Source organism: Lolium perenne, chromosome 6 (assembly GCF_019359855.2).
Source record: "Lolium perenne isolate Kyuss_39 chromosome 6, Kyuss_2.0, whole genome shotgun sequence".
Taxonomy (NCBI): domain Eukaryota; kingdom Viridiplantae; phylum Streptophyta; class Magnoliopsida; order Poales; family Poaceae; genus Lolium; species Lolium perenne.
The window spans coordinates 137,219,513-137,234,546 of record NC_067249.2 but is presented as its reverse complement, the minus strand read 5'-3'; the positions used below and the strand labels follow the sequence as shown (position 1 = coordinate 137,234,546).

Below are 15,034 nucleotides of genomic sequence, written 5' to 3'. Positions count from 1 at the left end.
TAGTTTCGAAGCTCTCGTCGTTTGGATTCTAAAAGTGAAAACGGATTGTAATTTCGCCGCACGGTTTAAAAGTTACAGCTTTTTTTAAACAACAAAGTGATATCAACTAGCCTATTTTTTTTGACAGCTGTACACATCTTTCCGTGTGAGCACTTTCCATTTTGGTTGACCGCTCAGAATAACTAATAGGCATGCGGCCGCTCGCTAGACGTGTCCAATTAAAATTTCAGCTAGCTGAAAATTAGGAAAAGTGAACCAACACTGTTTCCCAATCCAAATCCAAATCAGATCGTAGGCCGTGCCCGTGCGTGTCTCCATATATACACGATGCTGTACAAAACGATCTGTACCGAGTGTTCTAGGGCTTTGATTCCACGATAACGATGGCCGGACCGAGCAAGAAGAAGTCGCGTCAGTCCGGCGCCGGCCTGGCGGGGCTCGCCGCGCGGCTCACCAAGCGCCTCGCCGACGAGAACCCCCGCGCCAACCTCGTCTTCTCCCCACTCTCCATCTACGCCGCGGTCTCGCTCCTGGCGCCCGGCGCACGGGGAGACACCCTGGACGAGATCCTCCGCCTCCTCGGCGCCCGGTCCCGCCACGACCTCGAGGAATCTATCGCCACCACGGTGGCCGACGCGCTCAAGGACCGATCCGGTACCGGCGGGCCGAGCGTGGCGTTCGGGTACGGCGTGTGGAACGACAGGACGCGTCCGCTGAAGCCGGCGTACCGAGAGGCTGTCGTCGGCACGTACAGGGCGGAGGCGCGCGCCCTGGACTTCCACGGGAACGCGGAGGACGCGGCGGCGCAGATCAACGCCTGGGTCACGGACGTCACGAGGAACCTCATCACCGACGTCGTCTCCGCCAGATCCTTCACCATCGAGACCGACGTCGTGCTCGCCAACGCCATTTACTTCAAGGGCAAGTGGGACCTGCCCTTCTACGAGCAGAACACCAAGGACAGGCCGTTCCACCTGCTCGACGGCGTCGCCATCGATGCGCCCTTCATGGTCAACTCGAGCCGCCACTTCATCGCCGTGTACGACGGGTTCAAGGTCCTCAAGCTGCGGTATAAGATGCAACAACAACAAGATTATTACGGACCGTACACTTCTCGGGCGCCCAACTCCAAGAAGGACACGCAATACTCCATGTGCATCTTCCTACCGGACGCGCACGACGGCCTGCGCACCCTCCTCGATGAGATAACCTCCCGGCCGGGCTTCGTGTGCGACCACCTGCCGTCGACCACGGTCAAGGTCGGCGATTTTGGTGTTCCAAAGTTCAAGCTTGAGTTCACGAGCAACGTCAAACAAGTCCTCCAACACCTGGGGCTTGTGCTGCCCTTCGGCATGGGCGCTGACCTGTCGGACATGATGGAGGCCGACGGCAGCCGCTTGCCTTTGCTTGTTCATGACGTCTTCCACAAGGCTGTCATCGAGGTCAACGAGGAAGGCACCGTAGCTGCGGCGGTCACCATAATGCCGGCGCCTGCTGGATGTGCGCCGATGAGGAAGCGGGAGCCGACGGTGGATTTTGTGGCCGACCATCCTTTTGCGTATTTCATCGTCGAGGAGGCTTCCGGCGCGATCCTCTTCGCGGGGCATGTCGTGGACCCTACCGATGGCAAAGCCCCACCGCAGACAGGAAAGCATGCAGCCATGGCTAGAGGACACGAGTTGCTGCCGAAGATAAGAAACCCCCCAAGGCACTTCGATAAAGTAGGCCCGCAGATTCATTACGTAGGGCTGCCCATGAGGCCTACCAGCTCCACTGGCCTGGCAGCGCTCGCTGCCCGGCTTGCCGGGTGCCTCGCTGAGAGTAGCGCAAACAAGAACCTCATCTTCTCGCCATTGTCCATCTACACCGCACTTGCGCTCGTTGCCGCCGGCGCCCGGGGTGCTACATTAGACGAGATCCTCCGTGTCCTCGGCGTGCAGTCACGGGGCGAGCTCGAGGAGTTGATCTCGCTCACGTCGGCTGACGCGCTCAAGGACCGGTCTGAATCCGGCGGCCCGAGCGTGGCCTTCGCGTGCGGCGTGTGGAGTGACCTGACGCTGACGCTGAAACCGACCTTCCGTCAGGCCGTCGTGGGCACATACAAGGCTGAGGCCAGCGCCGTCGACTTCCGACATGCACCTGAGGAAGCGCGGGAGCATATCAACGCGTGGGCGGCGCAGAAGACGAGGAACCTGATCGACTCCGTCCTCCCTCCGGGGTCGATAAAACCGACGACCCCCGTCGTGCTAGGAAACGCCTTGTACTTCAATGGCTCATGGGAGGACGAGCCGTTCGACAAGAGGGGCACTATGCAAAAGCCCTTCCACAAGCTAGATGGCAGCCACGTCGACGTGCCCTTCATGCAGAGCCGGATGTGGCAGTTCGTTGCCGTGCATAACGGATTCAAGGTGCTTAAACTCCAGTACAAGATGGTTGAGAAAGATCGCGATGATCCATATGGTCATCCTCATGACACAACGCAGTTCTCCATGTGCATCTTCCTACCGGATGCCCACGACGGCCTGCAGGGGCTGGTCCACATGATAGCATCCCAGCCCGGGTTTCTGCACCACCACCTTCCGCAGTGCCGAGTCGGCGTCCGCGAGATTCGGGTGCCCAAGTTCAAGCTCTCCTTCCACAAGAGTGTGGTCGCCGTCCTCGATAAGCTGGGTCTCAAGCTGCCCTTCTCCACTCAGGCCGATTTGTCTGACATGGTGGAGGACAATGGCTCTGGACTGCCGATTATGGTGGGCGATATCATCCACAAGGCGGTGATCGAGGTGAATGAGGAAGGTACCGAAGCCGCAGCCGTCACCATGGTTATCACCAAACTAGGACACTCAAGGTGGCAACATACCCCTCAACTAGATTTCGTCGCCGATCATCCATTTGCGTTCTACATAGTGGAAGAGGCGACCGGCGCGGTTGTCTTTGCGGGGCATGTCCTCGACCCCTCCAAGGAGTAGGAGTTGCTCTTGATATTGTGTGGATGTTGACTAATTTTCATCTCACCAAAATCTGCATCGAGCTTCAGTTTATGATAGTCCATTTAATTAGGAGATGCTTATGCATTTTAGGCTCAGTTGGCACATCGGTCTACTTGTAGATTCTCGATTTTAAAATAATTCTTTCGTGTTCACTGTGGTCGTGTAAAATATGGTTTCGGTTTGACTCATTTTCCGGTATTATTCATCACCATGTTGGATCACTTAATAGATAATATGCTTAATAAAATAGCAATGGTAAATCAATTCGAAATTTTCATGTCACTGACAACATTACCAGCAAAATATGTTTCTGTATTCTTGTTGACAAATTGATTATATAACTCAAATAGGATTCTTACTTCAGGTTTAAAAACGACTAGATTAACCGGAAGCTCTTGTCCGCCGACTGCTCTCATTTCCCCCTCGACCGCTCTAGACTAGCTACAGTTCCTGCCCCCTTTCTCCTCCTCGCCGGGCCTCTCCCTCCTCCTCTCCGCCGGAATAGCCGGCTGGAGATGGAGAGGAGATGGCGCCGGAGTGTATATATCTAGTATTAGATTTAGCTTTGGTCCCTTAGTGGCGTTTGGCGTCGATGCTGGGAGAGAGGTGATTCATCCGAGCAGCTGGATCTGGCACCGCAGCGTCTTCTTCCTCGACCTCATGGAGCTCCGGCGGTCGGAGACGAAGGTGTGGCGGCGGAGGGAGATGAGGATCTCCATAAATAAGGCTGGTTATGGCGGATCTGGTGGCCACGAATACAGCAACAAGCTGCTTCTTCTTCCTCGTCGAGGTGGCGAGAGGGAGAAATTCTTGCTGTTTCTGTTTGGTCGCCGGATCCGCAGCAGGAAGCTCGTTGGCTTCTTCTCGGAGGATCTTCACGGCGCCGTTGTCGCCGTATTCTATGGCTGAAAGGCAGCCCCTCCATTGGAGGACTACCACGGTGCCTCTGTCGCCGTATTCCATGGCTGAAGGGCGGCCTCTCCATTCTCGTGAGGCGGCAACATGCCGTCCTCTTGGCAACAGCAACCTTTGCAAGCCGCCTTTGCCGGCTCGGAGGATCTACAGTTTCGGCGGAGTTGGCTCCCACCTCAGCGTCCCAAGTGGTCTCGTCCCCGGCGGCGCAGAGGTTGACTCCGGTGAGATTCATCGTGGTGAAGAAGGAGTTGGAACTGATCGCGTTTAGCGTCTTATTTCGAGGTCCTCAGTGTAATTTTTATGGACAAGGTTGTAATTTCCTAGTTCTTTCAGGCATTATCTGTAAAATGTACCTCACCGCTGATAATATGAAGCCCTAGGTTCTTCGGGACCTTTCCTGTTAAAAAAAAACCCGGAAGCTCTTGGAGCTCAAATATGGGGCTAGCAAAAGAATTAAAAGTAACGACTTACCACTGGCTCGGCTACGAGGTACCGGCCGAGGATGATGACAGACATCGGCGGCGGAGGCGCGGATGATCAGAGGTTTGGGTGAGATTTACGTGGAAGCGACAGAAGCGTGAACATATGGTATGGTTTTCTCGCACACAAAAAAAAAAACATAGGGTATGGTTGTTTGATGAGACTAGTAAGCTTGCACGTGCAATGCACGTCTCGATATATGAATTTAGCCATACACAAATTAGAAATGGTAAATTTCTAACGGCTAATCATAGATCTTTTTTAGTACCAAAAAAAAACATTATAGTCACTAACTATATATCCTTAATTAACTCTAAAGTCTAAATACACAATTATGTCATATAAGAAATGCTAGATAACTGCACATATCACGTACTTCCAAACTATTTGCTGCTAATTTCACTCCATCAAAAATTGCTCCAAGTTTGTTTCTACTGTTAGCTCCGAGCACATTGAATGCACACACTATAAACTCACTATAAAAATAACATCCTCATGTCTATTTCTAGGAAAGCTAACATTAGACTAAGTACTTGTGATATTTCCCTATACACTGCTACAACAATGCCGCTGATTAAGAGATCAGACATCAATCTTTTTGACATTTAGCTAAAAATGTTTCAAAATTTCCGACGATCATTCTAGCACCATTGTGAGTTTCTTCTTTATGCTCCTCCTTGCTCTATCATGAACATGACCGTAGTAGCAGGGTATTCGGCTCAATGCGGGGCCTTGAGAAGAAGCAAGTACCCGCATCCTCAATGTAAGTAAAAAATCGCATTCATCTATCAGGAGAAGGATAGCATAAATTTGATCAGTAGTATTAGCATAGATTTGATCACATGTTTTACAAACTGAAATTTCGGCAAACCTGCAATCAAATATATTAGACAAAAATCGATGAAAAGCCATTTATGTATTTCATGCCAATTTGCTGATTTATAAGCACGTATTAATAGAGTATATTACTTAATTGTTCTAAACCATAATCTTGTGGAGACTATCAAAATGTCTGACATCATGGTAAATAGGAAATGTGGAGCTCCTACAGTTCTTCCTCAATATTACCCTGATATCTTCTAGCCAATGTTCACTTCCTTTAGCGAACATGCAATGCCGCCGAACAACATCTAGAGCTTTTAGCCAATATTGAATGTGAAATAACAGGTCATGATCAATAGATTAAAATCAGACTATCCATAGACAACTTTTATGTAGGACAATTATAATGCTGACAAACAAATCAGGAAGAATAAGGATCTGTTAACAATATGGCTAGATGTATGTAAATCTGCTTCATACTCCCTCCATCCAAAAATAAGTGTCTCGACTTTTTATATGTATTTACAAGTAAGATGTGTTTAGATACATCCCTATGTAGACAAAGTTAAGACACTTATTTTTGGATGGAGGTAGTATATATGTTATGGGCAATGTGTGCCGAGAAAACATGTTATGTGATATCACCTCAACAAGCAAAATAAAAGTAGTTCTTGTGAGAAGAGCTGAGTAGAAATAAAGTATATCCGCATAATATTCACACTATCCAAACTGATTGCCCATAAAATATGATGTACTTACAAGGATAGCGTAAATTCTTAATAAATATAGCTAGCTGCAGAAAAATGAGCATATGAATGATAAATATTATTTAGCCTAACACACAACAAAACAACACTTCTCTGACATGATTTTAACAATTGGAATGGTGAAGCAAAAGCTAAGAGTGAAAATTGCATAAATCATGATCTACCTGTAGACACGAACAACTACTAAACTTGGAAACCACATGGGCATCCAATTGAACCTCTTCAAGTTAGTAGACAATAACGTAAACTGAATTAGCATAATATGTATCTAACTGGAGCATTAACCCAACTTTCCTTCTAATCATTATAAGTAAACATGAATATCTTGTGAACCCGGAGTAAGGACTAATGAATCACGGCCAGAAAAAAATAGGAGTTGCACAATCCAAATTAGCACAACTGAAATACACATGGTGAGAGATGGATCGCTAATACCTGCTGCATAGAGCACGCCAAGATCTGACAAATATGATTGAGAAGAGGAGGTGCTCAGGCATACCAAAGAAAATCACTCTCGTCTTTCAGCTGGGTAATTCCTAGTAGGAAATCAACAATTAAACCACCTTGTGATTTTCTCAAGCAGTCAACATGTATAAACAATTTAATCTATGCCCAGGCTAGGAGAATAGATGCACGAACCTGTGGGATCTTTGAACCAGTAATTAACAACAACGATCCTGTAGGTAAGATATGGTGCACCACAGTTATAGACTATTTCCTTACGGCTGGAACGGGCTCTAATCTGGACATGGGATCTTTGAACCAGTAATTAACAACAACGATCCTGTAGGTAAGATATGGTGCACCACAGTTATAGACTATTTTCTTACGGCTGGAACGGACTCTAATCAATGTGTTCATGGCGTTGTCAATCATCTTGTAGGATTGCAGTTAAGCGGCCTGCAGTGGCCGCCGGCTGAAGCACAGTTGATGGGTGAAGATGGCCTGCACTGCGACATGATGATAGGACAGAGAGCACGTCAGGTGGGTTGCGTCGGTTCCGGTTCCATCCTCAACGATGGTGTCGGTTCCAGGGAGGCAATGACGCCGGACTCTAGCTCCGGACGCGGGTAAGACGATCGTCCTTGGTGGTGGCATGCATCAGCGAGTGGCGACGGCGTGAGGCGAAAGGGCTCCACGTATAGTTAGTATCCCTCCGACTGTGTTGGACGTAGAAAGCAGAGCGAGGAGCGGGAGGCGGCGGCGTCCATGTCGGAGGGGACTTGATCTGCGGCGGCTAGAGCGAGAAGGGCGGCGTCCAACCTTGAAGTCGGAAGAGTCGTGCATGCAGGGGGCGGTTTGCCGGTTTCTATCGTAATTTTCGGATCTAAACAAGGAGTTGGCGTGTGGACTTGTAGGAGTAATCAGCGGGACTGTTTTGTTGTGGGCAAAATTAAGGGAGGGGAGAACAAACGATTTTAGACCGTATGATATAGACGGATGGACGGTATGGATTCAATTTTCCTACGGCACTTCGTGCCTTTATAAGTACGTAGTAGAGATGATTATGGGGCGAAGGATGACGTGATTTGCGTGATTTGTGGGACGTCACACAATGTTTTAGCCATAGCAATGAGCGGTACTTTAGATGTTGGTTTGATGGCTATGGTTTGTCGATCGGATGTTCCTCCTTTTGGGTATATCCCAAAAGATATAAGTCGTACGAGATAACCTCTCATCCGCTCGATTCTGCAAACAAACAGTGACTTTTCTGAAAAAGAAAACGTCACGTGGAAGTTGCCAGGGCCTACAGAAAAAATTCCCTTGCAACCGGAATGTGTTTTTGACACATGGGCACCAGTGCCCCCTCCAATTTTATATTTTTTACAATTTTAAAATCTCACACTTCTATGTCACTAAAAATTATAGTGTTAAATCTATACATAGATATGTACAGTATGGGTGTATACAAAAAAGTTTCGTTTAAAAATAAGTTGCATTTTGGCAAATATAAAAAAGATAAATTTGCGACAGTAAATGGTAGTACAATAGTATTAAAATAGTACATCTTTTTGTCAGAATTTTGTTTATTTTATATTTCTCAAAAATTAAACTATTTTTTACCGGGATTTTGTATGTAGACTCCTGTATATATATATCTACATATTTAACGCCATAATTTTTGGAAAAATATAAGTGTGAAATTTTAAAAATCAAAAATTGGAGGGAGCACTCGTGCCGATGTTCGCGCCAATGTGCACCAAATCCCTATCCCCTTGCAACTTTAAAAATTAGTTGCCCCGGTGGGGCTAGCGCAGATAGGTTCCTGCGATATTAACGTCTTTTTATATTTGTACTCGCTCTATTCGCAATTACATCTCATTCTGGGTTTGTTCGAAGTCAAACTTTGATCAAATATTTATGAAAAACTATCAACATTGGCACTACAAAATCAATTGTATTAAAATCATAATAAATTATATATTTTCATATTATATGTACTACCTCCATCCCAAGGCTTAAGGCATATATTTTTTTGAAAAGTCAAACGAAGTAAAATTTGACCAAACTTTTTCAAGAATCTATGAAGAAATATGATATTTTTTAGATACCATATGAAATATATTTCATTATCTATCTAATGATATTGATTTTGTACTTCTCATGTTAATGATTTTTATAAAAACTTGGTCAAACTTGACATAGTTTGACTTTCTGAAAAATATATATGCCTTAAGTCTTGGGATGGAGATAGTATTTGTTATTATGGATACTACTATGTTTCCTTATATTTTTGGTTAAACTTTGTAAAGTTTTCTTGCAAAGTTCAACTTTTTTTTTGAGGCTGAATCAGTGGGTTTCCCCACTGAGTTGTATTTATTAATTTTCAGTAAAAAGAGTATTACAAAAGAAAAAGGAGTTGCTAGAGATTAGCAAACCACCTCTATCTACAGGCTCCAAGCCTAAAATAAAAGAAAGTAAAAAGGTTGGATGTTACCGAAATCTCTCAACCCAATTTTTTGAATCGATCATAGGACTTCCTGGTGGCTTTATGCAGAAGAAGAGACAACTCATCCTTCAGCTTCTTCCTGCATCTGTATAGGCTTGGAGGAATACCCTTGAAAATATAGTCATTGCGTGTAGTCCAAATCGACCGGGCGGTGAGGATGATAATCTCCATGAAGAAAGGCTCCTTAATGAGGGCCTTTAGGTTCTGGATGATGCTCTGAATATCATGAAATTGAGGTGAAACCCAGGTAGGGCAGAGGTACTGCCAACATATATGTGCAAAGGGGCAGAGAAAGAAGAGATGATTCCATGTTTCCAGATCCCCATCATCACACATTATGCAAGAATAGTCATCCATGAAGAAATTCTGTCGCTGCAACATTGCTCTGGTGTTGAGTCTATTGTGCAAGAGAAGCCAGAAAAACACTTTATGCTTCTGTTGGCAGCAGCTTTGCCAAACCCATTGGAAGGCTGGCAGTGTACCTCCTGAATTCATTTGTAATTTATACACAGAAGAGACCTTGAGAGTGTCAGTTCTTCCAGAAATAGCCCAAGAATCAATATTACTATCTTGAGTTGGGGCAAGGCTGGCTAGTAAGGCTTGGAACAGGTGAAACTGGCCCACAGCTTCTTCTGACAGTGGCAAATGGAAAAGGTCTGCAACATCTTGTGTGATGAGGGCTTGCTTAAGGGAGATTGTTTCACTTATGCAGTAAGAGTACAAATGTGGCCAAGTGTCCTTCAATGGCTGCTGGGACCAGGCATCTTGCCAAAGAAGAATGGAGTTTCCTTGATGAAAATTACAAGAAGCAAGCTGCTTATATGATGGAAGAGTGGCCAAGCAATCTCTCCACCAAAAAGATACCTCCCTTATTCTCCACCAAAGTTCAACTTTAACTACACGTAAGAGGCGAAGTAAATAAAGAGGGGGGAAGAATAAATACTCGATCGTGAATTGCATTGCAATGGGGTAGGTCGGAGCCACAGGGACGTGCGAGCTTCAGACTACACCATCATCCGTACGCCGGGGTGATCTGCCTTGCTAATCAAGTGCCTAGTTTAAGATCCTTCTCACGCAATATTAAAAAAAATGTGGCTCTACATCGAACCCATGCTAAGAACTAAAATATCCTAGACGTGAGGAAGAGTATTGAATATAAATATGATATCTAGCCTCTTTCCATCAGATCGGTTTTTTGAAAAACTTGGCTAGTACATGCATCAATCCTATACCAATTGTGTGTGATGTGGTGCATGACACACATTTGCTTAAGGATCAATTATGTGTAATGTGGTGCACTGCACCCATTTGTTGGATGATGTATCGCGTGCGATTCATTTTGGACAAAGCGTGTTTGATGAGAACAAACAAATAAAATATGATGTAAAAACAAACGTCGAGCGAGGCATAATGAAACATAGTTCATAATATTTGGTTATAGGCCAGAAGGGATCCAATCAAACATAGTTTCCCTAGCTATCTATTAGAAAAGACCACTAACTTAACACATTACAAGTTAATATTAAATACTTACTACACAACAACAACAACAACAACAACAACAACCAAGCCTTTCAGTCCCAAACAAGTTGGGGTAGACTAGAGTTGAAACCCATAAGATCTCAAAGCCAAGTCATGGTTCCGGAACGTGGATAGCTAACTTCCACGCACCCCTATCCACGTTCCGGAACCATGACTTGGCTTCGAGATCTTATGGGTTTCATTACACGTTAATATTAAATACTTACTACACACTACCTAATTAGTTACTACTACTCCACATTTAGTAGTAGTAAGTACGTGCTCAGTGCACTCAGTATACATTAAACATCCTCCTCGACATTAGACATGATGATGACATCGGCGAGAGCTGCTGCGCCCTTCCTGGAGGTTGATGCTCCGTCTTCTAAGGCCTTGCACCTTGCCGAGCTGGTTTCCCAAATGCGCCGAATCTTGTCAAACTTTTCGACGGGAAACTCCGGACAGTGCAATGTTTGATAAGATAATCATGGGGCAAAGGATGATGCGATTTGCGTGATTCGTGAGACGACGGACAATGTTTTAGCGGTAACGACGAGCAGTACTTGAACCCTTGGATCTTGGTTTCATGGCCAAGATTTGTTGGATGTTCCTCCTTTTGAATCTTTTTATATCCCAAAAGATATCGGTCGCAGGATGGGCATAACGGCCTCTCCTTCGCCCGATTTTGACTTTTTTCTGAAAATAATACCAGTCACCTAGAAGTTGCCACGCCCTATATTTGTACCGTGAATTGTATTGCAATGGGGTAGTTCGGAGCCACAGGGACGTGCGAGCTTCAGACTACAACACCAATCGTACGAAAATCAAGTGCCTAGTAGCTAGGTTCAGGAGTGCCTAGCAGCCTAGACACTGGTGGAAAAAGAGCCTTTGGTCGCGGTTGGCAACTGCCATTAGTCGCGGTTGCGCAACCGCGATCAAAGTAGCGCGACTAAAGGCCCCCCCCCTTTAGTCGCGGTTCCTTACGAACCGCGACTAAAGACCCGTCCACGTGGGCCGCAGGCGAGCGCCAGGGCGGAGGACCTTTAGTCGCGGTTCTTCTGGCCAACCGCGACTAAAGGCCTCCGCAGGGTTTAGGGTTTAGCCCCCCTCCCCCTAAATCTGGTTTCTTTTTAATTTGTATTGTTTTATTTCTTTTGGGTTTTAATTTTGAAGGAGTTTCACATATTCTACGGTACTACATACATGCATATGAATGTACAATTTCAAACAAATTTGAAATTAGAACCAAAAAGAATTCAAGAGGAATATACAATATATATTCAATATCGGATGACCATATACAATATATATTCAATATCGGATGACCATATACAATTTTGAACAAGTTTCCATCCATAATTTAGTGCATATGAAGTTCTACGTCATCGTAATGGTGTTCTCCTCTAGGATCGATGACTTCCCTCGCCAACCATCCAGCTAGTTCCTCTTGAAGTGGTCGGAAGCGAGCTTCTGGACTAAGCGTCTTCCGGAGGTTATTCCTCATGATGTTGTTCTCACACTTCTGGTCCCGCTCATTGCAGTATCTCCGGATCCTCTCACAAACATAGTATCCACATAGATTGGTCCCCGGTGGCTGAATATCCCCAGTCGTCCGCACTGCCATTTTAAATTGTAGCTCTTTTTTGAATTCACCGACCTTTTTATCTACGAACCGTCTCCAAACCCTACGAGGCAAAGAAAATTAAATGAACAAGAGAGTTATTAATTAGTTACTTGATATTAGGAAATGATGAATGAAATAGGCCGATCGATATAGAGCGCAAATGAATGAAAATAATTACTTTTGCATCATTTTTCTCATGTCGGCCCAAAGCGCCGGATCCATATTCAGAGAGTCGTGGACGAGAACTGTGGAGGTGTGAAATTGAATTACCATAAGAATCCAGTGGAACCTGCGGACACGATACATGCACAGTCATGCATAACTCATCGATTAGCCACATACCATGCATGGAGTAAACAAAAGAGAATGTGCTCAAGACAGAAACACTCACCCAAAATGGTAAGAAAATAGAATATCACTTTTGAGTTCCTGTTTTCTAAAAAACCGCCACAGGTCATCCTCCATGTCGTCGGGGTGGTGTTCTAACACATATGAATTAACGATTTGTGGGTCAATGAACCCAACATCATGGATGTTCCTTATTCGCATTTCCCGCTTCTTCATTCTGCATAATAGCGTACACAACAAGATAGTTAGGACAATATATATATATATATATATATATATAGTGCAGGCAATGAACGAGATGGGGTAGAAATTAATAAATCACGTACAGAACGTAGCAATTGATTATAGATTTGTCGAGGTCGCACAGATTGAACAGCTGGAACAATTCACTCCGATGAATTTGTATATAGTAATGTTTGAAGTGATGCTCATATCTAACTTCCGCATAAATATAGTCTTTGGCGTTTTTAAGTTTTATGTAACCCTTGTACCAATTTAGCAGACCTTTCATTTGTCGAGGTAGATCCTCTTCCTGCGCAGGCTCGACGAGAGGGCCATTCTTCACATATGTAAATACTACGTCCTTCATTGGCGCCTCATCAAGGCCTAACAGTGCACGAAGAGTGATACCTAAGTCGGCCGCTTGTTCTCTGGCACTCGTTACAGTCAATCCATGTGCTGCCGCAGCTGCTATGATATCGGGGGCATCCGGACCGGCGGCTTGCACTATGAGCGGGGCGATCGATTGTTTACTTTGTTCCCCGAGCTGGGCAACTTCTTTCCCCCTTTCTAATTTTTTCTCGGCCTCCTCCTCCAAGGCTTTCTTCTCCGCCAACTCTTGGTTCCTCTTGAACGCGAGTGCTTGCCTACGAAGTTCACGTAAATAGTCGTCAGGCAGATTCTTCGCGGCTTGGGACGGTGTGTTCAAAAATGACTTAGCCCAGCTCTTTTCCTTGTCAGAAAATACTTGCTTGGGCTCGGGCTCTCTTTTCTTCTTGCAGTCCGCCTTCCATTTCTCATATTCAGCAGCCGCGTGTGCGTCGACTTCCTCGGCACTACGTTCCCAAGGCCTTGTGGGGAGAGGCTTCAGTGATGGCTCTGGTATCTTTGTGGTTCTAGGTACATAAGGGTCCGGGTTAATAACCCAGGACTGCTTCTGCTTCTTCGCCGGAGGTGGATTGGGGGGCGGTGTCTGATCACCCGCCGGACGAGGACTGGGGGGCGGCGTCTGCTTACCCGCCGGAGGTGAATTGGGGGGCGGCGTCGGCTGACGTGAAGGAGGTGTAGGTGAAGCACCACCACCACCACCGCCACCGCCACCGTCACCGCCACCGCCACCGCCACCGCCACCGCCACCACCACCACCGTAGGGGGGTGGACTTGTTGGCACCTCGCCTGGAAACTTGATAAATTTCTTCTGCCATAGAATGAGCGGCGCTTGACATCTCCAAGTCTTTTCACCCCTTCAGGTGTAGCAATGTCAATGTCCAGGTCCTCAAACCCTTGGACTATCTCCTCCACCGTGACACGAGCATAGCCATCTTGAATGGGGTTGTTGTGGTGGAGTGCTCCAGGTGGTAAAGCACTGCCGATGGCTACCTTCATGGACATGTTCCCGATAGGATAATACAGATGACATGCTTTCATCTCCTTTATATCGTCCACGGGGTAGCGAGGAGGCTCCGGTGCAGTAATTTCGACCACCAGAGGCTCCGGTGCAGTAATTTCGATCGTCGGTGCACCAGCCGGTGAGGCCTCCGTGGAAGCCACGCTGCTTCTTCTCCGCTGCTGGCTTCCGAGATCCATTGGATGATCTTCATGCTGCGCCCGAGCTGCATCTCTTTCGGCGACTAGTACACTCACGGTTTTCTTCATCACATCCATTTCCGTTACCAACTTCGCCACAACATCGCATCCCGATCCATCTTTCTCTTACGGCTTCGTAACCGTACGGGTCATCGTTAGGGGAACCCTACTTTCCACGGAATGGGCCCCATGCCTCGTACACGTCCTCCGTGTTCGGGATTCCCGAGGGCTTTGTCGGGCGTCGTCGTTCTCTCTGTTGAACTTGATCCTCCCTCTTGAGCATCCCTCATTGCCTCAATAAGCTTTTGGGTGGGTTTAATTATTTTGCCCTGATAAACACACTCCCCTGTCTCCGGGTTCAGCGATCCCCCATGCCCGTACCACCAGCTTTTGGCCCTTGGGTCCCATCCCTCCGTACCTGGACGGATTCCTCGCGCCCTCAGCTCGTTCTCCATCTTCTCCCACTTAGGCTGCCAAAAGCGATACCCTCCTGGCCCCATAATATGATTGTACTCCTTCTTGGCCGCATTCTCCTTATTTTTTTCGATATTTCAAGGAACTGCTCCGATTTCTTTTGCTTCACAAATTCTGGCCAATCATGTTGCAGTTTCTCATATTGTCCTTTGAAATCCGGAGTCTTGCCCTGCTTGACAAAGTCATGGGCTAGATTTTGCTTGTATTTCCGGAATGCGTTGGCCATCTTAGAAAGAGCGAACTGTTTGACTAGCTTGCACCTCTCCTTGTTTTCTGAATCTTGTTACCTGCCTCATCGTATTTGCGGTATTCCGGAGGTAGAACGAAATGTTCCATAAGC

General features: G+C 46.4%; 1 protein-coding gene across 1 annotated transcript; it reads left to right on the top strand.

Annotated features, from left to right (window-relative positions):
- Positions 1 to 370: 370 nt before the first annotated feature.
- Positions 371 to 2,966, top strand: LOC127330362 (uncharacterized). Its single transcript, XM_051356603.2, has one exon. It carries the CDS (start codon positions 384 to 386, stop codon positions 2,964 to 2,966), a length of 2,583 nt encoding a protein of 860 aa, XP_051212563.1. The 5' UTR covers positions 371 to 383.
- Positions 2,967 to 15,034: the final 12,068 nt, after the last annotated feature.